General features: G+C 47.4%; 1 protein-coding gene across 3 annotated transcripts in view; it reads left to right on the plus strand.

Annotated features, from left to right (window-relative positions):
- Positions 1 to 24,502, plus strand: part of PCNXL2 (pecanex-like 2 (Drosophila)) — a 272,672-nt gene extending 248,170 nt beyond the window's left edge. The window contains exons 29-34 of one of the 3 annotated variants that reach the window (XM_004691129.2): positions 11,054 to 11,198; positions 11,663 to 11,893; positions 12,514 to 12,788; positions 13,438 to 13,622; positions 21,595 to 22,043; positions 23,469 to 24,502. In XM_004691129.2, the coding sequence (XP_004691186.1) occupies positions 11,054 to 11,198; positions 11,663 to 11,893; positions 12,514 to 12,788; positions 13,438 to 13,622; positions 21,595 to 22,043; positions 23,469 to 23,642 (1,459 nt within the window). In that variant the 3' untranslated portion in view covers positions 23,643 to 24,502. Of the gene's footprint in view, positions 1 to 11,053; positions 11,199 to 11,662; positions 11,894 to 12,513; positions 12,789 to 13,437; positions 13,623 to 21,594; positions 22,044 to 23,468 lie in introns of those variants that run through there. The other 2 variants (XR_001145936.1, XM_012731293.1) reach the window with 2 other exon arrangements.
- Positions 24,503 to 25,367: the final 865 nt, after the last annotated feature.

Below are 25,367 nucleotides of genomic sequence, written 5' to 3' on the forward strand. Positions count from 1 at the left end.
AATAAATAAATAAATAAATAAATAAATAAATAAATAAATAAATAAATAAATAAATAAATAAATAAATAAATAAAAGTTTCTAGTCTCATGGGCAATTTTATCTTGATTTGGATTTGTATTTCTGTTATTAATAGTGAGGCTTTAAAGGTCAAAATAATGTTTATATATTTATTGTTCACATTTTATTTTCTGTGAATTGCCTGCTAATTTATATTCTTTTGCCATTTTTCTGAGGGACCTAGTGGTTTTTAGGAGCTATTCTCATTAAAATTTAGTCAATGTTGAAAATACTTTCTATCAAGTTGCCCCTGTCCTTTATTAAATGTTTTATGGATCCAGGTATGAAAATACTAGCCTCTATAATCATTGTAATGAATTTGTAAATATCATTTATTAATTGTTTATATTGATTTCCACCTAGTTTTTGCATCCTGTTAAGTCTTGCAGTTTAATTTTGCTCTACTTATTAGCTGTCTTGTCACTGTTTCATGGATTCTGACAGTGTCCACAGACTCCTGGCTCACAGACAAAGAACTTCATTTCTGACTGCAGAGCAGCAGCCTGTTTGTTTTTTGTTTTGTTTTGTTTTGTTTTTCATTGCCTCCACCCCCAACTGAGTATCTGATAGTCCAACACATAGGTCATCACTAGTTATTTAATTAAACATTTAATTAGTTAAAACTTGAGGTAACATTTTTGCTATACAGTACATTCCTGTAAATTCTGGATTTATATTTCTATAAAGGTGACTGAGATCTTTTTTCTTATAACAGAACCAAAATAATACACTCTTTTGATACCTGATAAGTCCCAATGCTCTGTCTTTACTTCTGTCCCTTATAGTTTTCTGAGGGGATGGTATCCTGGTTCATTTTCTCTGCAAAACTTAGAATCACATTCTATTAAAAGGAAAAAAAAAACTCTCTGGTAGAATTTTTATTGAGACTGTTGAATTTACCAATTAATTTGAGGAAATTTGTAAATTTGTAATTACTTTGTTTTTCAAAAATCTATTTTGGTAAAATTGTCTTTTGGGGGGAGGTTCTAATGTCCTAATGAATTTATTTGAAAATATTTCATAGCTTTATTATGATAGTGCATAAGTCACCACCAACTTGGTGACTTAAAGTAACATAAATGTGTTATTACAAAGTTCTGGAAGTCAGAAGTCCACAATGGGTTTCTCTAAACTGAAAGCAAGGTGTGCACAGTGTTGTGTTCCTTCTGGAGGCTCTGAGAGGAAATTCCATCCCCTATTCTAGTGGCTGCCTGCATTGCCATGATCCCTCCCTTCATCTCTGAGAGCCAGCAGTGTAGCATCTTCAGATCTCTCTGACTCAAACTCTACCTCCATGCATCCCTTATAAGGACCCACTGGCTCTTTTGGGCCCACCCAGATAATCCAGAAAAAATCTCACTATCAAAAAGCTCTCAATTTGATCCCATGTAAATATCGTGTAAGCTAAAAGAGGCACAGGTCCCAGGGGCTAGGGCCTGGACATCTTTGAGGGGCTGTTATCTGCCTCCCCCAGTCCCCTTGCCACACTATAGACACAAATGAGAATGAGAATAATAGTGTTACAAATAAGATTAGTCTAGGTTTTCTTATACCATATTTTCTCCAAATCATCTCCTTGCTTGCTAAAACTTTTATCAGAAAAGGATGTTGAATTATAGAATTTGAGGGCATACGTTTGGATGATAGCCTCCTTAAATCCAGTAATATAACAGGTTATGTAATGGATGTCCTCAAAGTGAAACATCTTTACAATTCTGACAAGCTCTGCTTGGGCATGAGTGAAGGGTTCAGTTTGCTAGTACTTTGCTTAGCATGTTTATAGCTGTGTTCAAAGTATGAGCAGCTCATGAGCACATATCACTGTAGCCTTGTTTAATTTCAGAATCAGGAGTATTTCCGTAGATGTTCTCCATGAGAGCCAAGAAGTCATTTGCACGTAATATTAAAGGGCAACAGACAAGTATTCCTGGATAAACCTCAAACAGCTGACTAACTTAAATCACAAACTCTGCTTCATTTGATAGATTTGTTGAAGAAATGTTTTGACTATAAAGCAGGTGATGTAACTTTGATGGAATATGTGCATGGAAATTTAGGGAGCATGAGTAATTTGAGGCTCATTTTAAATGACAAACTGAGAGCAACTGAGCAAAAGAACACACGTATGTTAAAGGTCCTCAGTGCCAGCTTGTTGTGGAGGTCGGGTGGACTAGTACGGATGTGACAAGCAAACACTGACAATATTTTTTAATTTGGAGTTTGGGGCATATCTCCTTTAGAGAACTGTGTCAGCCACACAGAAAAGCAAACAAATATAAAGACACGTTTAGGAAGAAGTCAGAACAGTTTCGCTGAGCCCAAAGACAACCAGAAGGCTTGGTGACTGTCTTCTATGAAAGGTGAGGGGTGAATCCTGACCATTGCTTCATTTATAGAGAAACAAGGTCAGAAAATGGCTGTGTTTTTCAGAAGCAACATATTTGAAGAAGCTACACTGTCTCTTTGAGTAGATTATGCTCCAAGATGAGAAAAAATTTCAAGATGAAGCTAAACTTTAAAATCCATAGGGAAAGGAGCCAACATAGATGTGCTGTGCCGACCCCTGAACTGCAGGCTGCGTGCTCCGGGACACGGGCCTGTGGCGGCTTGTAACTGTCGTGTCTGGGGTCACATGAGCCGTGTGCCCACCCCTTTCACCCACAGTCTCCAAATACAATCTGCTGGCTCATAATCTGTTACTCCTCCCTAGTCTTGATTCGATTTTTTAAAATTTCTTTTCTGACATTGTTCATTCTGTACGGTATTTGATTTCTCCCCTGCGGTGTAGTCCCCATAGTTCTCCCTCCACCATGGCACCTGAGATCTATCACCACAGCCCTCCATGCTTTTCCCTCCCTTGCTTTGACCTCTCTCCCTCGCCCTTCCCAGATGTATGCTTCAGATCTTGGCAAGTTTGGTCTTTCTACTTACCCTTTGTTTGGTTCCTCTGTGTTCTCCTATAAGTGACAACATCCAATATTTTTCTTCTTCCTTCTGGCTTACTTCACTAAGCATAATCCTTTCACCTCCATCTGTGTTGCTGCCAATGGCATGAGGTTGGCTTTTTGATTGCTGACTAGCATTCCATTGTGTGTAAATTCCACATCTTATTGATCTCATCTGTTTGGGGGCTTCAGGTTGTTTCCATATCTTAGTTATTGTAAACCTGCAATAAACATAAGGGACTGAGGTTTCCTTTCAAATCAATCTTTTTGTGTCCTATGGGTAGATACCTAGGAGTCAGATCCCTGGATGAGATGGTAGGCCCATTTTTAGTGTTTTGAGGAATTTCTAAATAGTTTTCCTTAGTGGTTGGATCAGTTTGCATTCTCACCAGTAGTGTCAAAGGGCTCCCTTCTCCCCACATTCTCACCAGCATCTGTTGTTTGGACTTTTAAATATAGGCCATTCTCATAGGTGAGAATGTGAGGTGATATTGCATTGAGGTTTTGATTTGCATTTCCCTGATCATAAATGATATTGATCATTTTTTGATATACCTATTGGACATTTGAATTTCTTCTTTGGAATATTTTGGACTATTTGAGATGAAGCCCCAAACTGTGGCCAGTCATCATCCTCGATCATCTCACAGAAAATATTTAGGTCCACTTGCCATATGGGGGTTAGGAACTCAGAAGTCAGAAACCAAAAGAGAAATAAGCAAAGTAAACATGATACAAAGCCCTGACAAAGATGATGAAATCATCATGCCAAAATCAGATGTTGAATATCAAAATTTAAAGCATAGAAAACAGAATAAGAATTCCTGGGACATTGAACAGTAGCACTGTGACAAAGTCACCTCTCTAGTGGCCTTGTATCGGATCTTGTGTACTGGCTTGTCTGAAATGCCTGGACAACTTTGGGAGACACCCAGACTCTGTCTTATGAGCCCCCAACTTTATTACACTTCAGAATTACCTGGGCAATTTGATCAAAATAGAGACCTCCGGGCCCCCTTACAAACTGCCAGCTTCGGAACTCTAGGGATTGGGCCTGGATATCTAGTTTTAATTTTGAACAAGCAATACATCTGTGCCTCCAGGTGGGTGAGTCCTTGCAGTCCTCAGGTGGCCTTGGGGAGCATTTTACACTAGGTGACAGCTCTTAGGGATGCAGAGGCGCCAAAGCATGGAACTCTGGGATATCTGGAGAGTAGGAAATAGTTTTCAGAGCTCTTCATCAAACCTAGCCTTTGAGTTATTTCTCACTTGAGAATTATTATTTCACATTTTACTGGGGATTTATTTGAAATAGCATCCCTGAAATCCTTTAGCGGCTTGCTTGCCAGTGATTATAAGAGATCCTGCAATATAAATGTCTTGGTTTATATCCAAAGTTTCTGTTGCTGGACAGACCAGTTTAGGATGAAAATAAGCATAAGAATAGCAGAACCACTCTCCAGCAGCCTCACCAGGTACAAGGAGCAGCTCTGAGTGCTTTGTGTGAGTGGATGCACTTTATTCTCTCTGGGGGGGGGGTGAGGGAATAAGACAGGTACTATTTTTGGTTCTGTTTCACAGCTGGAGAAGACATAAGCACATTGCTTTGTACAATGTTTTTCCATTGCAAAGTCCTTCCCAGACTCTAGATTCCTGCTCTAATTGCCACCATTAATCCCATATGCTCTGTGGGAATTCTTCAGTTTGCCCCTAATCTCTGTGGTCATTTTCCTGGAGTGACTTGGCCACCCCATCTCCTCCTCACCTACTTAAGCTTTGTTTGAGAATATACCCTGTGATGGGTTGTGTTGCTGAGAAAGTCCAAAGCACCTGCTAATGTCTGTGTCGTGGCTCTCAAAGCACCCTGTGAACTGGGCTCAGGGCACCTTACCCTCTGGGGCAAGGGGCCCCTGATCCTCTCTGGACCAGATCCCTTTTCTATAGGAGTTGCTGACATCTTGCTCTCAATGCCCCATCTCATCCATACGTCCGTGTCTCTCAGGACCCAGGCATGAGTGCCCAAGGCCAAGTGGATGCTGAATGCTGGCCCTCATTTGTCTCTCCCTCAATTGGCTTGTACCCACTGTTATAGAACCACATTTGTGCACACAAATGCTTCTCCCCAGCCCTCACATTTCCCTGTAATGCTTGATCCAAAGGATGAACAAAGAAAAAAAGTAGGTGATAATGTGGACAAGAGACTTACCCAAATATTAACTACAAATATCAGAGCCCAAATATGAGCTTGGGGGGAGCCTACTCTTCTATCTCCCGGCTCCCTACTCTTCTAGCTCTGCTGGGCCATAGGATGCCTCCCCACATAACAGTTGAGCTCCAAGTCAGAAGGCTTAGAACTATGTGAGGGACACCATTTTTTGCTTCCCAGTGTAAGAGAGAGATGATATCCAAAGCAGGAGGTGGAGTTATTTTAGAGCCAAGAAGGTAGCTTCTCAGATGAAAAGTGCATTTAAAAAATGGTTACATTGGCCCTCCCTGGTGGCGCAGCGGGTTAAAGCACTGCACTAAGAAGCTTAAGCCACTTCCGCATGAGTTCGATTCCCGCCTGCCCCGGAGGTGACCACATGGCGAGGCAGACCTCTCCTGACCCGCCCGCTGCTTCCCTCAGCAGTGTACTTCGTCCATCTGCCTGTTCTGCCCCCCACTCTCTCTCTGGTGAATCCTCTCACCCTCCGCATCTCTGGCTTGTACCCCAGTTCTGTATGAATAAATAAATAAATCTTTAAAAAAATGGTTACATTATCAGTTTAGATTTGCTGAATATCTATAGCAATGAGAACAATTGGAAAATTGCTGGTGACCAACCTCAGGAGGATGGAGCTGTGGGAAGCTCAAGACCTACACTGTCTTCGTGGTTTTACTATGTGGCTCAACAGAAGCCTTTGAAGAGATTAATCTTAACATAATCTCTAGCTGGTTTTTAAGAATATAACCCGTTACACATTTCAAAAGCAAGTCTGTGTTTCTTGGTAAGGTGATAGCCAGGAGACGGCCATTCTGCAACCCCTTTGCTTCTTCAGTGTGGTGTAAGTGTGGTGTATAGAATATGGGTTCCCACCTGTCTCATACTTTCCTCAATACTTTCTGCTCTGCTTCCTGCTAAATGAGAGGACCATAATAATGCACCTTGGTTGTGACAGGAACTTTGTTGCCGCTTTGTAGCTAGAACACAATGAAAACACAACAGTCATGGAGCAGGTTTGCAAGGCAGAAGTTCTTGTGCCATTTACTGAAAGCATTCAGGCTAGTAAAAACTGATCATGAAACAATGGTATGAGGAATAAAGCCTGTAGGATGGGGTAGGAAGTTTTACAAGGGACAAAGGGGACATCATGACCGTATGTCAAGAAGACATTTGTGGCAGCTAAGTATTTGATGTTATCACAGGCAAAGTTATCCGAGACCATCATGGTGATAGTCATGTAATCAAGTCACCAGCGGCCGAAGTGTCCCCCGGGCCTGTCTCATGATCCGAGCTATACTCCCTAAGTAGTCAGGGAATGCTCTCCTGTGCCCTATAGATAGCTACTAGGTCACAGTTGCCCATGAGTGGCCAGCTAGTAGCCAGCTCCTAGGAACCCACGTATCTTGCACAGGCATTCATGAAGCTGAGATGATTTGATGGGAGAGGAAGTTGTCAGTCTTCCAGAAATCACCAGAAAAGTGTACTGTCCTTACTGTCTCACTTCTAGTTGATTAGAGGTGGTGCTAATCACCTGCATTGTTGTTTTAGGGGAACTTCAGCAGGAAATTGACTAGTGCCCAGTAGCTGGGTGCTGTGGTGGGGAAGGAAGTATACAGGACACGTGACCATCTCCAAGGTCACAGTGCTCTGAGCTTGGGACCCTGACTTAGGTAAACAAGCACATGCTCCTAAGCATCTCCATGACTAATAGCAAACATGGAAAATCCAGCTTGCAAATCACACTTAATTGTTTGCATGTGTTCTGCAGACTCTCCGTTTATAGCTGTGTGCTATAGCACAAGGCTCTTTGCATTGCCTGTCTGCAAACACATAGCATACAGGCCTGTTTGAGAGAAGTTTATACCAAAATTGAACACATCAGTCTTTGTTCCAGAAAGCCCATCCTCGGGATCTGCAGAATTGACCCTAGTGTTAGGGTTATTTCCTTCTGAATTGTAAGGATCCTGAAGACTGGATCCAAAATAATGACTCCATTGTCAAAATATTAAAATCTGTGTCTCCCTATGGCTTTTTTTTTTTTTTCTGAAAGGCAGGGTTTTTCAGCAGCATCAGTCCAAAACTGATCTTTTATTATGGGGGGGCTATTCTGTGCATTGAAGCAGCATCCCTGCCTGGATTCTACCCACTAGATGCCAAAAGCACCTTCTCCAGTTGTAAAATTCAGAAACGGTTCAAAAAATGATGTTCATCAAGTCATTGCCAGATGTCCTGAAATTGAGAACCAGTGAGAAAGGGTGTAGGTGATAAGTGAGCTGAGTTGGTCAATGGTTTTGAACAAAAGTGGGGTTTAGAAGACCTAGGTAACCTCTGGCTAAAATAAAGCTATATGGATATAGAAAGATGAGAATACAAGAGAGTGAAAATAACTGTGCATCCACCGACCATCTTCACATTCTCATCACCAATGAAAGGTAGTGGATAAATGCCGATGCTGAAATGGGCTACACCTCTTGAAGCATAAGCCCTCATCACATGCAAGCAGAAGTACCTGCTGTGACCAGCTGAGAAAACACAATTCTCAAGCCAGAAAACAGCCACTTATCTATGTTCCTCATCAAAAGTTGAATCATTATCTGATAGGAAGCAGGGTCAGGATCCAGAAAGACAAAAACAGGAATTGGTACAATCAGAGGGCCTCTTTAACACATCTTTATGGTCATTGGTGTCTGCCGGGTCTGTCCCAGCAAAAGTTGGGAGTCCTTCCAACACACATGTGAACACGCATAGACATGTACACATGTGCATGTGCACATACACAAATGCATGCTCTATTGCAAAGGCAAGGTCACTGCTTTTCCTGGCTCTGTGGATCAAGTCCTGAAGAGAAGGAGTAGAAGCGTAGCAAGGAAGCAAGGCAGCCATGTTCTCTTCTAATGGATGCAGGTGATGGGGTAAAGGCACAAATTTGTTCTTGGGTTGAGTAGGGCAACGTTAGAATCTAAACAATACATACCAGCTTTTTCCAGGAAAAAGAAAGTGTATTCAAGTATTAGCTACTTATCATCATATTAAGGAGCACTGTTTTCTAGTGCCATTCTTATTTATTAAAATTTGAGCATATATAGGGGTGCCATGTAAGCTTGTGATGCCCTGGGTGCTAATTTTTGGTTCCCTATGTGTGGGTATGGTACACATGACAGATTTCTTCTGGGGTCTCCTCTGCCCTAGCCTCTGTGTTAATATCACAGAGCTGGATGTGGTTGTTCCTACACTGCTGATTTCCTGGCCAACAAACCCTATGACAGTGACTAAGAGACCTCCTTCGTTAGCATCGTCAGGCGGGATGCTGGATCTATCCCAGCAAAAGTTGTGTGGGGTGTGTTTTATTCCCCAGGAAGGCCAACATTGACTGACTGAGGTGTAAAATTATATTCCCACTCCAGCTGTTGACCCAGGGGTGGGAGCTTGTCATGTCTAGGTAAGTACTAAAAAGACAAAGCCCTCTGAAGCTCTGAATAAGAAATGTACTGCAGGTGTTCCAGAGACTTCTGCTCTCTCCCCCCAGCTTGTCATATCTCTCTGTCTTCCTGCTTTTCAGTCTCTGAAAGGCAGATAATGAAACACCTCGCTTTTAGGATACTTTTGCCTTGAAGGTACTGGGGCTAATACCCCCAACCTAGTGGGACACCATATTGAGTTTGCTATATGGAGACTCATTTCACTTAATAGAACAGCTTCGAGTGCCACAACATGTCAGTCTCTCTGAAGAGAGAAATGACAAGTAAAGCATCTGTTGTTGGGGTCTTGCAGAAGAGCTCACTTGCTTTAGGGAGCCTTTGGGGAGGTGTTTTCCCTCCTGATCAGAAGGTATCTTGGTGGCTGTGCATGTGCTGCAAACACACAGTGGGCCGATGCCCTGAATTCCTTGCTCTTCTCTTGTCTGCAGATGTTGCTCTGCATATTTGCACAAGCCCCTAAATCTTTCTTTACCCTAGTAGGAATGTTTTCTCTTAACGTGTCTACAAAGCAGTGTGGTATTTCCCATCTTTCCCAAAAGAAACCTCACCCTTTTTTAAAAAATTATATTTGTTTATTTGTTTATTCATACAGAACTGGGGCACAGGCCAGAGGCGCAGGGGCGGTGAGGAGATTCACCAGAGACAGAGTGGGGAGCAGAACAGGCAGATTGACGAAGTACACTGCTGAGGGGAGCAGCGGGTGGGTCAACAGAGGTCTGCCTCACTATGTGGGTCACCTCTGGGGCCAGGGATCGAACATGCACTGAAGCAGCTGCAGCTAGCTTGCAGTGCTGCCTTTAACATGCTGTGTCACCTTGGAGGGTCTAAAACCTCACCCATTTAAAAAAAATTGTCCATCTATCTATCTCTCCTCTCTCTCTATATATATAGTCATATATGTATGCATGTATGTATGTATGTATGTGTATGTGTATGTACTTGTATATGTATATGTATATGTATGTGTATATGTATATAACAGCATAGCTCTTCCTTTGCTGTACTTAGCTTTGGCATGATGGTAGAAACATTGATAAATGGTTCCCACTGAGAGTACAGAAAATGCTTAAAAGGCTTCTATTCACCCTAATGTAGCCTGTAATTCCATAACTCCCTTCTGTTACAGTGGCTAAAGCTCACAGCCCCCAAGAATCTTTGTTATATGATAAGAGAGCCTTTTCAGGAAAGCTACCTCCTGAAACACTATTTGGAAGGTTCCAGGCTCTTCCAGCTACAGGGTCCTCTAGTCCCATCTGATTAGATTAGACCCTGGCTGCTTCCGTTTCCCACAGTCTGCTTTGACTAGAAACCTCAGCATCTCTCTCAAGGGAGTTCTAGGTAGAAATAAATGATAGTGGTACATTTCACAATGAAATGCGAAAATAGCAATCAGTGGAACTATTTCCCTGATGTGCAGGTCTAATGTGCTATGTTGAATCAAAAGTTTTGCTTGGTGAGCCAACTCATTAAATCCTTATGAGCAGCCATCCTTGGAGAGTCTCTTTCACACACATTTTCCTGCTCATTCTGTCCCAGTTCAGTCCCTGTCAGGGATGCTGTTTCTTGCACTTCCTCCTAACTACCTCTCAGGGATGTTAGAGGCCAGGGTCATTCAGGCAGCTATGATCCAGTCTATTCATGGAAACAAAAGGAAAGAAAAAGAGCCCTTCTTCCTTTCTTCACAATTAGAATGAGTCACTTACCCAAACTGTTTATCCAAATCCAAGAAACCCATGCTCTGAAAGATTTCCCTTGAGTTAGTCTTAGTTCTTGATCCAGGCAATACTCAGTTCCATGTAAATGAAGGCAAGGCAGGAAAGACCTGGAAAGCTAAAAACGTGAACAATTCTTTGGTCATTCCTTTTAATCCTCTATACCATGTCTTTTCCAGTAGCCATTTAAAAAGAGTTGGGCTGGAAACAGATGTTTTCTGAGCCTCTAAATGACCAATTTGAGATTTCATTTTCTTTCTCCGTATTCTGATAGAATCCCATATGCATTATGAGTAACATAACCCAAAACTAATATCCAGAAATGCAAAGAAGAATAGTAAAAGCCCCTTGGCAACCTTACAGTTCACCTCATCTTCCTGAGAAGTGAGATTATCAGTGTAGAATATATTGTCACATTGCTCTGATTTTAGGAGTGTGCATTTTGGGCCAGTTCTGACTATAGTGTTGACCATCTCATTTAGAGACCAAGTGTGGGGGTCCAACTGTGGGTGGCAGGGTGCAGCTGCTCTGGCCAGCCTGAAGATACGACAGTTCTTGACATGACAAACAGGAGATGAGACCTTGCTCAAAGAGACAGGATCATGAACACCATTTGCTCGGTGTGAATGGCCAGTAATTCAGACTTTGCTTTGCAGCCTGGATTCCTTCCTGTATGGTCTCCACACGCTCTTTAAAGGAGACTTTCGAATCACAGCACGAGATGAGTGGGTCTTTGCAGATATGGACCTGCTGCATAAGGTGGTTGCTCCAGCTATCAGGATGTCCCTGAAGCTTCACCAGGTAAAAGTTCATTTTTATAAAAAGACCAGGTCTGCAACATTAAGAAAGAAAACATTCAAAAATAGGTTTCCCTTTCTAGGCCCAACACTTGAGAGTGTGTTTAATGCTTAGGTAACTCAGCAGGCTATCTGGGTAGTCTTCATGTTGACCGGAGACAATTTTATCTAGGAGCTGCTAGGAGATGATATTCTACTAGTATGGAAGAGGGATATGGGACACTTTGAAAGTCTCCAGAATGTATCTGAAAGGCATGGGCACCCAAGCCTCCTAGGTGTCTCCCTAGGAGCATTCTAGCCATAAGGGTAATGACTGGGATGAAGAGATGACCCCTCTCCAGCTCAGAATTCAGAACAAGGGCAAGGACATGGACATGGACTTAGCCTCGTAGGTGACTGGCCAGATCGCCCCCTGCACGCATCCTGAGGGTCAGCTCTCAGCCCTCGCTGATGGATGTCGTTCTCCAGGACCAGTTCACTTGCCCGGACGAGTATGAAGACCCTGTGGTCCTTTATGAGGCCATCCAGTCCTTTGAGAAGAAAGTGGTGATCTGCCATGAGGGTGACCCAGCCTGGAGGGGCGCCGTGCTCTCCAACAAGGAAGAGCTGCTCACCCTGCGGCACGTGGTAGACGAAGGTACTGATGAGTACAAGGTCATCATGCTGCACAGAAGCTTCCTGAGCTTCAAGGTGATCAAGGTACAGTGGCCATTCTTCCTGGGTTGGCATGAGTCTCCCCAGTAGGGACATGGAATGTTCATGTCCAGCACCAGCACTCTCTGCTCAGGGATGTGGTCTGGGAGGAGCTCTGGCCTTCAAGCAGAGGTGGCCACGGAGCCAGAGGGGCTCCGTTCTCCTGCCAGGGTCACTTCCCACCACAGAGAACAAGGGTGTTGGGCAAGGGCGTTGGCCAGAACTCCCGGCAGGTGCACATGTTGGTGAGGGGTCAGGGTCTACCTTATTTTTATGAGTATTATTTTAGAGTATTTTCTGAAATAAATATTTTATGATGTCATTTCAAATTTCTCTAAAATTCTAGACCTTTACTATAACCTTTTTCTGGACCCAAGAATTTCCTTCCTTTTTTTCCTATAGCTTCAAACCAGTGGGCTGAAAACTAACTTCAAATAGTTTAACATGACTGATTTTCTTTTGATGTTCCCTACGAAAATGGCATCCTATCCCAGACAGAGCTGCCTGTCATGACTATGTAGATATCTTTAGCCACCCATATTCAGACCCAGCCTTGCTCTCTCAGTGTGGGTTGAAGCCAACAGGCTGCCATGTGCTCTTCTCCCTGCTCCTTCCCTCACCTCTAGGTTAATAAAGAATGTGTCCGAGGACTTTGGGCTGGGCAGCAGCAAGAGCTCATCTTTCTCCGGAACCGCAACCCAGAGCGCGGCAGCATCCAGAACAATAAGCAGGTCCTCCGAAACTTGATTAATTCCTCCTGTGATCAGCCCCTGGGGTACCCCATGTATGTCTCCCCGCTAACCACATCCTATCTAGGGACCCACAGGCAACTGAAGAATGTCTGGAGCGGCCCCCTCACTTTGGACTGCATCAGCACGTGGCTGCGAACCCAACTGTTAAGGTCGGCTACGACAAAGCCCTCTGAGGGAGCGGGGCGGGGCAGGGCACGGAGCGTGTGCAGTGTCTACTTAGAATTTCATATTGTTTTCATCGATCTGATTAAAACTGCCCAGCCCAAATGACATCTAACAGATCTGTTTCAGCCAGCAGTTTCAGACTGTGATCAATAGCAACCCTCATGCAGAGAATCTGTTTCCTCAAACTCCACTCCCTGGGGGTGGGGCTTGAGGTGCACAGGGTGGTGAAGATGATGGGCCTTTAAGAGGAGCTGGCATACATCTGTTACACCCGTCCAGGCAGGCCTGAGCCCCCAGCACTCACCTCACCCACCATGTCTTCTTACTTGTCTATAATAATGTCTCTGATAAGTGAGCATGAGTTCTAAGAAGTTTTGCCAGAATCTACCACAAGGCCTCGTTGGGCCTTAGAGCTCAGGGCTCTTTTGGAAGGTGGAGATTGCTACTTGGAATCCTAAAACAGTTTATGGATGCTTATTAGGCCCTGAGGTTTGGGAAAAGACACTCCCACTCTCCACCTACAAGCCCAGTGTGCCACTCACATGTACAGTGAAGCATGGTTTTGACCCTGATTTAGACGTGAACATGGGGGTGGGGCATCTAGGGGTTTTAGAAGTGTTTCTCTGCTCACAGAATGCGCAAGGATTGTGACGCTGGCCAGCAAAACAGTGTTAACATTGAAGACGTGGACGGAGGGGAGGCTCCATCCACAGGGGGGAGCAATGCCCCAAGTGGGGAGAGTCAGGAGAGCAGCACAGAACAGCCCAGAAAAGAGGGACCGCATCACTGGTCACCCCGTGAAGGGACGCGGAGAACAGGTAGGTACCTCATGGTTACTGATGAGATTTCCTTTGGTCCCCATGGCAAATGCCATGGGATATGCTGATATTTTAACCTCTGAGAACTTGCCAAAAAAAAACAGCTGGGCCAGAGGATGCCCCGGATTTACTGTCTTCTAGGTGCTGCTCAGAATAAGCTTGCTAGATTCTGCTTTCATCCTTTCCCCATCTGTCCATCTGTGCCCTTAGCCACCCATCCGTCTGTCTGTCCATCTTGCCTCCCTACCTCTCCCTCATTTGGTGGTGATTTGATGGTGCACCTTCTGTGTCTGGCTGCTGACCCATGGCGGCGTTTTGTCTGTGAGTCCATCCCAGTCCTCTCTGTGTCTGTGAGGTGCTCAGACAAGCCTCCTGCCTTCCCTTTCTGCTTCTCTCCAGGTCTACCTTCCTCTGCTTAACACCTGACATTTCTAAGGTTAAGAAAAGAGAAGGTGGGTGCCAGCAGACAGAAATGGAGGGTGTGCCTCCGTTGAAGTTAGTCTGACATTACAATTTAAGATCATATTTAAAAAAACACCCACCTAAGGGCCCTCCCTGGTGGAGCAACATGTTAAAGCGCACATTATGAAGCTCCCCAAAGTCACAGCAGCACAAGTTCGATCCTCAGCCAAGGAGCTGACCCACATGGCACAGCAGACCTCTCCTGTGTTGCCCGCTGCTCCCCTCAGCAGTGTATTTCAGTAGATCTGCCAGTTCTGCTCCCACTGTGTCTCTGGTGAGTCCTCTCACTGCCCCTGCTCCTCTGGCCTATACTCCAGTTCTTACATGTATAAATAAATTTTATTTTTAAATTAAAAAATAATAACACACCCACCTAGTTAGATTTGACCAGATGGATGAGGCTCCAAAACGCTGCTCCACTCTTGGGTAGTAAGGAGTGTGGTCGCTGAGTCAGATCTGGTGACGCTGAGGGCTTTTGGGCAACACAGCCAGGCAGATGCAAGACTGACAGAAGCTCTGCCCCACTTCCCGCTGGCACATCTGCACTGGGTTTTGCCCTTCAAAACCTGTTAGGAGCTTTGGCTTTGGGCCCCAGTGCTTGCCTCCTCACCATCCAGAACATTCATTAAGAACCTTTGTGTATGCTTTATCGGCCAGCTCTGCACCAAGTGAGTTAGCGAGGAACAGACCATGCCTCCTGAAAGTGAGCAAGTCCGAGGGTTTAACTGAAATAATTTGGATTATTTACCTATGGGACATGGGCAGGATGGTAGCTGGATGGATAGACAGAAGAATGGACAGACAGACAAGCTGTTGGATGAGAGGAGGACAGAAGATAGATGGTAGAGAGGGAGGGAGGGAGACGCTAGACAGAAGCAGGGAGGGAGGCAGGTAAATAGGTAGCTTGGTGAAGCAGCTGACATTACCTCTCACAGGGACAAAGGACCCCTCTTCCAGCCAGGGGACATCTGTCTTGAACCCCGAGCCCAGCACCTGCCCTGACCCAGCCTCCAGTGTCTAGCTCTCAGCCAGACTGTCCCATTGCTCAGTTAACCATGGTTATCACATGAGAAAGTTAAGTTCAGAATCAAATAAGTGATCTTCCAGATAGGAAAATGCAAAGCAGTTTCCAAGTGCAGAAATGCCTTAATGTTTGGCTTTCGCCAGTACGGTACTGTCCAAGTGGCTTCTCTGACCAGAGAAAAGCTGGCTTTTAGAGTCAGAGACTGCTGGCATGTAGGTGAGCTTCTGACTTGGTGGCCAAGGGCTGGCACTGCCCAACTTGGAAAAAAAACTAGGGTTTCTTCATCTCCCCAGGATTCAGAGCGGTAGGTGCTGAATGTGGCCCCATCTATAACCAGAGGCTTGCAGCTGGGAGCAGTCACAGATTCTTGTGATGTGGCAGTTTTGCCAGAGCCCAAAGCAGCTGTTAATTTTTCATTATTGCTCCATAAAAGTGTTCCCACCAAGACCACTCCTGACTTCCCGTTGTCTGCAAGGTAACAGGCATGCTGGAGACAGCCAGTGGCCTGGGCTCCCCGCCTTCCTGCTGGTGGCTCCCACCCACAGCCTGAGTCCGGCCCAGCTACTGAGATGAGTTGCCCTCCCTCTTGGGGACTCTGCAAGGCTCTGACCCAACCCCTGCACGCTGCTAGCCCTGGTGGCCGTGTTTGCTGCAACTCGGCGGCATTGATCTCATGTTGAGCTACTGAACCGCTCAGCAGCGTAACCATGTGCCAGACCCATCTGGGGTGGTTTATTAGTGCAGATTTATTGCATCTTCACCACGATGCTAGGAAATGGGCCTCTCATCATCTTGCAGCTAAAGAAATTGGGCCTAGGAAAGTTACCTCACTACCCACAACACCCCAGCTAATAAGCGGTTAATCTGGGATTTGTACTCAGGCAAGTCACCATGCCATGCCACCTCGGCCTGGCCTAGGAAGCGCCCTCTCTTCATCAAGGGTCGTCCTTGTCCCCATGCTGGGGATGAGCTGGCACAGCCACTGCCCTCACTCCAGCGCACCACCTGTGCTGCTGGCGGTGTCACTGCTGCACCTGACTTTGTCCTGTCTCCTGGCTCGCAAGGGCTCTTCTTGCCACCAGTTTTCCTTCTGGTCTCTGAGTAGGCAGAGCGGGCATCCAGTTCTTCCTGAGCCAGCCAGCCAGTGTTCTTTGGTCTTCAAGGTGGGCAGGGAGTAGGGAAGGGGCAGGAAACAAACACCGTCCGCCCTCCCACCCCTGGCCTCCCCCCCTGCCAGCTGGCTACCTGCAGAGAGCGGTCGTAAGACGGTTCCCACAGAGGGTAGGGAGCTGGCTGGGGAGAGGGAGAATAGTTGGGGCCCACCATGCTCCCCACCTCAAATGAAGAACTCATCTCTCGCTGTTTTTATTCCGTGTGTTCATGCAGCCCTGAAAGATGCACAAAGTCATCAATCTCTGTGTAAGAGCCGGAGTGATCTACCTTTAGCTTGAGTCAGCTCAGGCCATAGCTCTGTTGAACAACAGCTTCCCATCTCAGAATCAAGCTGTGTGCATTCGCAGGGCGTGATGTAGCCCAGCACAGACTGAATGGCTGACGCGGCAGCCTCACAGTTCTGGAGGCCAGAAGTCCCAGGTTGAGGTGTGGCCAAGTTGGTGCCTCCTGAGGGCTGGGAGGAGGACCAGTTCCAGGGCTGTCCCTTAGCTTCTGGTTTCTGGTGGTCCTTGGCCCTCTTGACTTGTGGCAGCACCCCCACACCATCCCCCGACTCTGCCTTTATCTTCACATGGTATTCTTCCTGCGTGCATGCTGTGTCCAAACTCCCTGTTAAAAAGGACACCAGTCAGCTTGAATTAGGGCCTGCCCTTCCCTGCCCTCCCCCAGTAGCATCTTACCTTAACTGGTAATATCTGCAGCAGCCCCATTTCCAGATAAGGTTTTATTCTGAGGTCCTGGAGGCCTGGGGCTTCAGCTGCTGGAAATTCAGCCAGCCCTCACCTGGCCCACACAGCTATACATGGCCTGTTCTCTCTCTCTGCCTTCTCCTGCCCTCAGGCTACCCTCCAGCTGTCCCTGTCCTCCCCTGGGACTCAGTGGTGCTGCTTCCTCCCACTGACATGTTTCCACAAGACAGCACAGCCCCTTGCTCACTCAGCCTCTGATCAGATGCCACTTCGTAAGCAAGGCCTCTGGCCAACTTGTCCACATGGCACTGTCCCCACCCTGCCCTGCCTTGGCCCACCAATCGCTGTGTCTGCTTGTCCACAGTCAGGGGCTGTGAGCTGCACCTAGGACGCTTAGCACACAGTGGATACTCAGGTGGCCTGGCCCTCCCCTTCTGCAGGGTCTGCAGGGAACAGCATGAAGAACATGGCCCACTCACTTCCCCTGTGTCATCTTGCTTGGGGAGGGGCCTTGTGTATGTGTCGACCACCCCATCCACACCCTGGACCTGGGACCTTGGTGTACAAACCGCTGGGGAAGGCCCAATATTTACTATGGGGAGAAGCCTAGGAAAGAAGCATGGATAGGGAATTCTGGAGCCAGACACCCTGCCTGATGTAGCAGGGTAGATCGTCATGTCCCACGTCTCCATGGGGGAGATGTGGCGGGGGGATGAAGGGGAACCCTAATGGAGTCTCCACAGTGCTGGGCCAGGTGTCTGCTAGGAGTCACCCAGATGACTCTTAGCAGACATGCGTAGAGTGAAAGAGCATGGCCCCCTCCCAGTTACAGAAGGGCTGGATTCAGCCACTCCCACTAAGGCTTGGATACCGGCGAGGGGAACAGTATTTGGGTCCCAGAATTTCCTAGTGGAACTTCAGCTGAAGCCAGCTGCTTTATCACAGCCAAGAACTCCTGAGACCAGAGTTGCTGATCCTCTTGGCTTGTCCTGGGTACTGTGAACACCCGTCCCCCACCCCCAAGAATCCCTCCAGGGCTCCAACTTTACATCTTTAGAGGGTTCTCTTGGAAACCTAAACCAATTGCTGACCTGGTGATGCCATGGCGACAGGCCCCAGGCAGACCAAGCTGGCATGATCCGGCAAAGAAGAGAGAGCCCAGAGAGCAGCTGGCTATGCATTCCTGACTGTCATGGTTCCCTGCAGACCACACTCTGCCCAGAAACCACCCAGGGTAGCACAAGATGTGCCAAGGTGCCTGAGTGGCCCTGTAGCAGATGAAAAGTGTTGCAGGGAGGGCACCTTTGAGGCTGTTTAGGTTATAGACCCCAAAGGAGAACCTGAGGGTGGATGTGAGTCTCTCGCACACTGCCCAAGCTCCAGGGGGTGTAGACACAGCTGACATCCCCACTTTGTCCCACTCCTCAGTTCAGTACCTGGGAGGCTCCAATTGGATGAATACCCATGGGGTGAGTTTTCACTAAAGCAAACTGAGGTGTTTCACCATGACGGGGGCAACGGCTCAGGGATGGAGCTCAAATTCCCATCCCAAAGGGATGTCAGGAGAGGTTTATTTGAAATTGGCAGGTGCTCCCCTGTATCAGTCAAAGCATCTTCAGAGCCTCCCAGATGGTGCTAATGGCCAAGGTTAAGGAGCCCTGTACCCACCCCAAAATTCTGGGGTTAACTGTGCTCCAAAATGGGGATTTGAAAAGTCTCCATTTACAAGGGGGTTGCATTAAGAAGGCACTTTTGTACGTTGGGCCCCCGTGACTAATTTGTCAGTGAGTGTGTTACATGCTGAGCCTGTAGAGATGACATAGCCATCCTCTGTCGGTGAAGGTGAAGAGCACCACATACTTCGTGCAGCCAACAGGACCACACTGGCTCTCTAGATCGGGCACATGAGAAGCTCCAGCTAACAATGACTGAAAGTGAACATGGGCCAGAGTCGAAGGACAGGGATCCTGTTTTACCCCTAGCACCCAAGGTTCAGTTCCCATATTCGGGGCCCCTCCTCAGTTCTCAGCTGGTATCCCAACCCTGGGCCCTTGCCAAACTCCTAGACAACTGGGATCCTGAGCCCCACAAGAAGGACCCTGTCCAAAGGCCAGACCCCTGTGTGTGTGCTGTCCCCAGCGCCAGCTTGTCATGCAGGGCTGGCGTGCTCCCATGCTCCATTCAGAGTGCATCAGACAGCCTCACTGTGGCCTGACAACCTGGGGCAAGAAGTGCATGTCCCAGCTGGGAGGGACCGGGCCAGTGCAGGAGGCCAGCTGCCTACTGTGGAGAGCAGCGAGGAATCCTGACTGGTCTGGATGCCAGATTGGAGAATAAGACCTGGAGGCTGTGCAGAACAACCTGTCAAACGGCGGTCAGAGGCACAGGAACGGGGCCAGGATAATGAACCAAGGAGAGTAATTTATATGGAATTTCAGCACAGGTTGCACCAAAGGAGGTTTCCCCTAGAAACACTCACAATTTGATAATGAGGTAATTGGCAGAGTAAGCTAAATTTAAAATAATGATCCTGAGAAGCACAAATGCTTTGAATACAGCTTGCTTTACTTGGCCTCCTTGCAAAAGTAATTGTTTTCTAAAAAATCAAGAGTGACCCCTGCTCTTTTCCACCCCCTCCCCCCCCAAAAAAATAAGAAAATCAGAAGCAATGAAATGAGAGGGCAGGTGCCAGGGTTGTCCTCATCTTAGGTAGGACATGGACCATCCCCCTCTCACACAGACGGGTCTTTGTCTCTCTGTTTCTGGAAGTAGCTGAGACGTTCCCTACTCGGTGCGGGTGGTCTTTTACCCTGCATCAGAATCCCTGCCTTGCGGATGAATGTGGGGTATTTTTGGACAGCAATCAGCGTAACAGTATAAATCACAAACAGATGTTTCGCCTTGCCAAACTCTGAATAAACTAACAAATCACCATCTCTGTTCTTAATTCTGATTCGTCAGGGCCCTTGTTTTTTGCTCTGTAGGAATCATTCATGCAACTATTTAGTAGGGAAGGGTCAGATGGGCCCCAGGCTGAGTGAGAGCCCTGTGCCCACATTCATCCCAGGGAGCGCGATTGTGGGGGAGCACCCTGTGCCTCAGCTGATGGGCAGGAGGGAGCCAGGTGGGGACACCCATGCCCTCTGGAAAAGGACACTCCGCCATCACGTGAAGAGGAAGGGCTCTTCCAGCCATTAGCTGCGTGGGAGGAGCAGGTCTGAGGCCAAGCCTGGAATCTCCTTATTAACATTTCTTCCCTCAGGGGTTATCTCTCAAAAGATATGTCACTTCTCAGGTCTGGCTGCAGACACATAAATGATTTAGGCTCACAGGATGATGCACTGTTATAATTTGGAGCTGTGGTGTGAGGTGGAACATGAGAAAATGCGCAGGATGGTCATTTGGGGTACCCAGTCTGTCACTCCCTGCGCTACTTTTATGGATTGAAAGCCTAACTATAGAAGCTTCGGGAGTCACACGTCAATAAGGCAATTGATAGAATAGTGACATCACTAGCTGTTTCCTCCAAAACAGTGCTTTAAAATTAGACCCTTGTAATTCCCAGTGCTTAAATGAAGCAATTCAGCATTCTGGTAAGCACAGCTGTGCTCCTAACCACTTAGTCCACAAAGCTGAACAGACATGCGCTTCAAGGCACCCTCTTTCAGAGACATGGTCAGCATGTGGTCTTTGGAGAGCAGTCCTCTCCTTTTCTGTAAAATCCACAGTCTTTACAAGGCTCAACCAGAGCCGGGGGCCAGGAGGGTCTGGAGCTACCCCCAGTGCTAGACATGTAGACGGAGGCCTGGGCCTGTGTAAGCGCGGCAAGCCCTTGAGTGTCTGTGGCACATCCTCTTCAAGACCTTGATCTTCAGAGAAAACTAGAAAACAAACAGTCCAGCATGTAGTTTCATCCTCTCTCTCTCTTTTTAAAAATTTATTTATATGTGCATAGAGAACTGGGGTTCAGGCCAGAGGTGCAGGGGCGGTGAGATGGTTCACCAGAGACAGAATGGGGAGCAGAACAGGCAGACTGACAAAGTACACTGCTGAGGGGAGCAGCGGGAGGGCCAGGAGAGGTCTGCTGAGCCATGAGGATCACCTCCGGGGCAGGCGGGGATCGAACTCATGCTGAAGTGGCTGTAGCCTCTTAGTACTGGCTTTATCCTACTGCACCACCAAGGTGCCCTTTCTTTTTTTTTTTTTAAAGACAACTAAAAATGATAAAAACCTGTGTGTGTTTGCTCTCCCACTATTTATCAAATGAGGATTGGATCTCAGATCCTGACACAGGAACAAACGCAATTTGCTTTTGAGGCCAAGATATGTGGCTGTCGTTTGTGTGGGACTGAGGCTCTGGGGAATGCAGGACGTTCAGTGTTCAAACCAGGGAAGGCCTGGTAACCGGAAAGCCCACCCTCCCTGCTGCTCTTCATGCACAACCTCTCCCAGGATTCTGAGGCACCACTGGGTCAGCTGTTGTGTTCTCAGGGCCTTGTGGTGATGCTTCCTGCTCTGGGTCTTGACAGCAGTGAGGCTTCTAAGTCCCTGACACCATCTTCAACACACAGATGCCAATGTCAATGACCAGCTACATGGCAACCTGTTCTCCTTTCTTTCAAAGGCAGGAGAAAAGGCAGGAGTCAATCTGTCCAGGCACACGGGACATTAAGCCAAAGGCCGCCTATCCTGAGCTCCTCAGGCCCCATCCTAGAAAGCCACCAGGCCTTCCTGCAGACATCCACATCGGTCCACGAGTTAGCCCAGCGGCTTTCGGGCAGCCGGCTCTCCTTCCACACGTCAGCCACATCCCTGCACTCCCAGCCGCCACCTGTCACCACCACGGGCCACCTGAGCGTGCGAGAGCGGGCCGAGGCACTGATCAGGTCCAGCCTGGGCTCGTCCACCAGCTCTACTCTGAGCTTCCTCTTTGGCAAGAGGAGCTTCTCAAGCGCGCTTGTCATTTCTGGCCTCTCTGCTGCAGAGGGGGGCAACACCAGTGACACCCAGTCCTCCAGCAGCGTCAACATCGTGATGGGCCCCTCAGCCCGGGCTGCCAGCCAGGCCACACGGGTAAGGGGCTCCATGGGGTGGACCACTTTTTGCACAGCCCTGGGGCCTTAGGACCCCCATGCATCATGCACCCGTGCTGGGAGAGTCCTGTTACTTCCATTGGGTTTCCAGAGTGGTATATGTCACTGGCAGGAGACAACTGTTTCTGAAGCACATGTCCTCAGGCACATGTTATGGGGGTTCCTGGATGTGGGGGAAAGTTCTCTCATCCACACAGCACACACAGCAGGACTGAGTCTTCATTCTCTTTTTACACTAGTCTACACTGAAGGAGAGGAAAGGACCCACAGTCCCCCTGCAGTTACATTGTTATCAATTCCTATGCATCAAATTTACTTTTAAAGTTCTGAACAGTCTTCTGTTTGTTAGGTATTTAAACACTAGAGTTTTGAGGACTTCACCTCAAATAAACTGTTACTGACCCAGAGTTCCTTGCTAGCTGACGGGTGGTGCATACCTGAAATGGCGCCTAAGTATATACCTAACAGTTCCCTCCTGCACTCTAGTAGGGACGGAAAAAATAAGAGCCACGAAGGCAGCAGTTGGTGTCAGGTTGGACACTTCCCAGGCTCTGCCTGATTGGCCACCCATTCTCCTGCCCTCAGTCGTTGCTTTAAACAAGCATAACCAGCTCAGTCCGGTGGACCCTAGTTCTGGGCTCGGTGTTTGGAGGTGGGTGGTGGAGATACTCTTCTCTCTTCCCTCAGGGAAAAGTGGCACTATACAAAAGGCACACTCAGGCCCTGTGAAATCACACTGGCACAGCCAGCCCAAAGAGAGCCATGGGATTTACGCAACGGTGTGCCAACTTCCAGAGCGGGCTTCAGGGGCTTCCTGGAGCCCCCAGGCCACACTAATCCATAGCAAGGAAAATGGTCACATCAGAAGTTTGGGCTAAATTCAGTTCAATGACTAAAGGTCAAAACAGACTCCTTTTTTTTTTTCAGTTCCTTAATAAAAATTCACAAAGTATCATACCTTTCTCCCACCGCCACTCTGTCTTTAAGACAACCCATGGGTGAATTCTCAGATTCTGGCAAATCCTTTCTAACAAGGACAATTGAGTCTTGCATCCAAGATAAAAATTACTACTGTCTGGGGCCAAACCTTTAGAACTTAGCATTGGTGACAGGGACTAAGTGTGGATGAAATAACACTGACCCAAACCCAGGAGTGCCAGGCACATAATGGCTTTTTCTCAAGGTCATCCCTTCCAGCAGGGACGAGAACAGGTCTCCATGCCCAGAGGCAGCCCCACCTGTTAGACCCATGCTTCGCCACACGCCCTCCCCTCCAAGGCCACCCTTTGGTCCTGTCATCTGAGCCTCCAGCAACTCTGGTTTTAATATCCACGGCAGTGGGGTGGGTAAACAGTGGTGACAATGTTTGCTCAGCTCCTTGCTGCTTCTCTTTTCCCTTTGGAAGCACTTCTCTGATCCATGTGAACCCACGGAAGCCGCTGAACAGGGGCAGCTACGTGACCGCCGTCTTGCTGAGGTTGTGGCGGGGAATGTGGGGGTGATCTGCAGAAGAGCAAGCCAGGAGGACATGGGCCTGGACGACACCGCTTCCCAGCAAAGTGCCTCGGATGAGCAATAAGGGACGTTGGGCTGGGAAGGAGCACCACGCAGTAAAGGCAGAAATGGAATCTTCAGAGCTTTACCTCTTTCTCCCTTGTGCTCCCCCAAACCAAAAGAAGCAGATTCTGTGTCCCATGTGAGACTATTCCCTTAGGGAAATGAAAGCTGTTGTAGAAGTCAAAATAACTTTATCTCAGGTCCTTGAAAAAATTTCACATAAAAAAATCATGGACACCAGGCCTCCTGGTCCCCAGTGGGGCTGGGGGGGTCACTGCCCAGAGTTACAGGACACGGGAGGCACAGAACACTGCAGAATCTGAAAGTTCAACAAAAGCCATGCAACAGCTTAAAGCAAGTAGTAGAGTAAGTACAGCATGTAAGTCTTTGCTGCCCTGATGAAAATAAGACAACTGCATGTTAACCAATGGCCGTTTTCCACATCACTGCACTGTTACCACGAAAAAGAAATGAGCAGTGGCACGTGTCATGTCATCAACGCGCTAGGTTGAGTCTCTGTGTAAAGACATGTATCACGCCATCAGCTAGGTTAAGTCTATGTGCAAAGACAATCTCACCTCTTGCTAATAGTTATGCAGATGTTAAATGATTAACAGCTTTCCTGCGAGAACTGTGATAGTGCATGCAGTCACATCTGAAGCATGCTGTGAAAGCGCTCAGCACTACCTAGCAATGCGTTGAGAAATCTGGCCAAGGCAGGCTTGGAGAGCCAGGCCAGAGTCTTGTGATACGCGACTGTGGGCAAATCTTATCCTCTGTGCTAGCCTCCCTTGCCCGGCTCCTGGGCACTTCTTCTCCAAGCAACCCCTACTGTATCACTTGCACATGCCTTTGTTTTGAGGATTAAAGTGTTTATATTTATCATTGTGTCCTGCCAATGGAATTCTGCTGGAACTGTCGTTTCTGAAAATGGCATCCTTTGCTGTGAGAATGGCAATTCTGAGGCATCGCTTCCCTTTTTAAGGTTCTTCTGACATGAGGGAGGGAACACAGTCCATGAAGAATATCGTTGGTGACTGTTGAACCTACTCTTTATATAAAACATGTATTAAAGAACAGGTTATTAGGGAAAGGGACAGGAGAGAAAAGGACACTTGCCTAGGCACAAGCAGGCAGGAAGCGCTACCCGAAAGGGACAGCTTTGCGGAGAGAGGCCTGCGTGACCGCAGGAGGACTGTCTAGGAGAGCGGCCTCTGCTGAGGGAGGTCAGTGCAGAGAAGCCCCAGCAGGGCACAGGTCACGGGCAGGCAGGAGGCTGCTGCCCCGCAGAGGGAGAGCAGGTGGAAAGAAGCACCTGTACAGGCACAGGTGCGCAGAGGAGCTGCCTGAACCTGCTCCTTTGGAGCAGGACATACACAATTTGGAAGCAAATACTCCATTTAGAAATAGTCACATGAACTTTTCAAGGAAAAGCTAGGTCCCTGAACCGTGACTCCTTGGGACAAAACAGTGGAAAGGAGGAGGCTTGTAAGCAGAGGGGCAAGCAAACAGGCATTGCATTGCACATTTTATGGGCAATAAGAACTAGGAGAATTGAGTGGTTTTAGAAACGACTTGTGTCCCATCCCGGGAGGGCGGGAGGAGGTGGTTGCGGAGAATCCCTTACTCTTGCAAGCAGATGGTAATGCTCTTCTTCAGTGAAATAAGAATTAGAACTAGGTGGGCTCTGTAATCAGAGACACAGTACATTACTCTTGGGTCAGCCATCCCTGGAGACTCAGACCTG

This window comes from Condylura cristata, unplaced genomic scaffold, assembly GCF_000260355.1.
Source record: "Condylura cristata isolate star-nosed mole 26May11 unplaced genomic scaffold, ConCri1.0 scaffold00030, whole genome shotgun sequence".
NCBI classification, from domain to species: domain Eukaryota; kingdom Metazoa; phylum Chordata; class Mammalia; order Eulipotyphla; family Talpidae; genus Condylura; species Condylura cristata.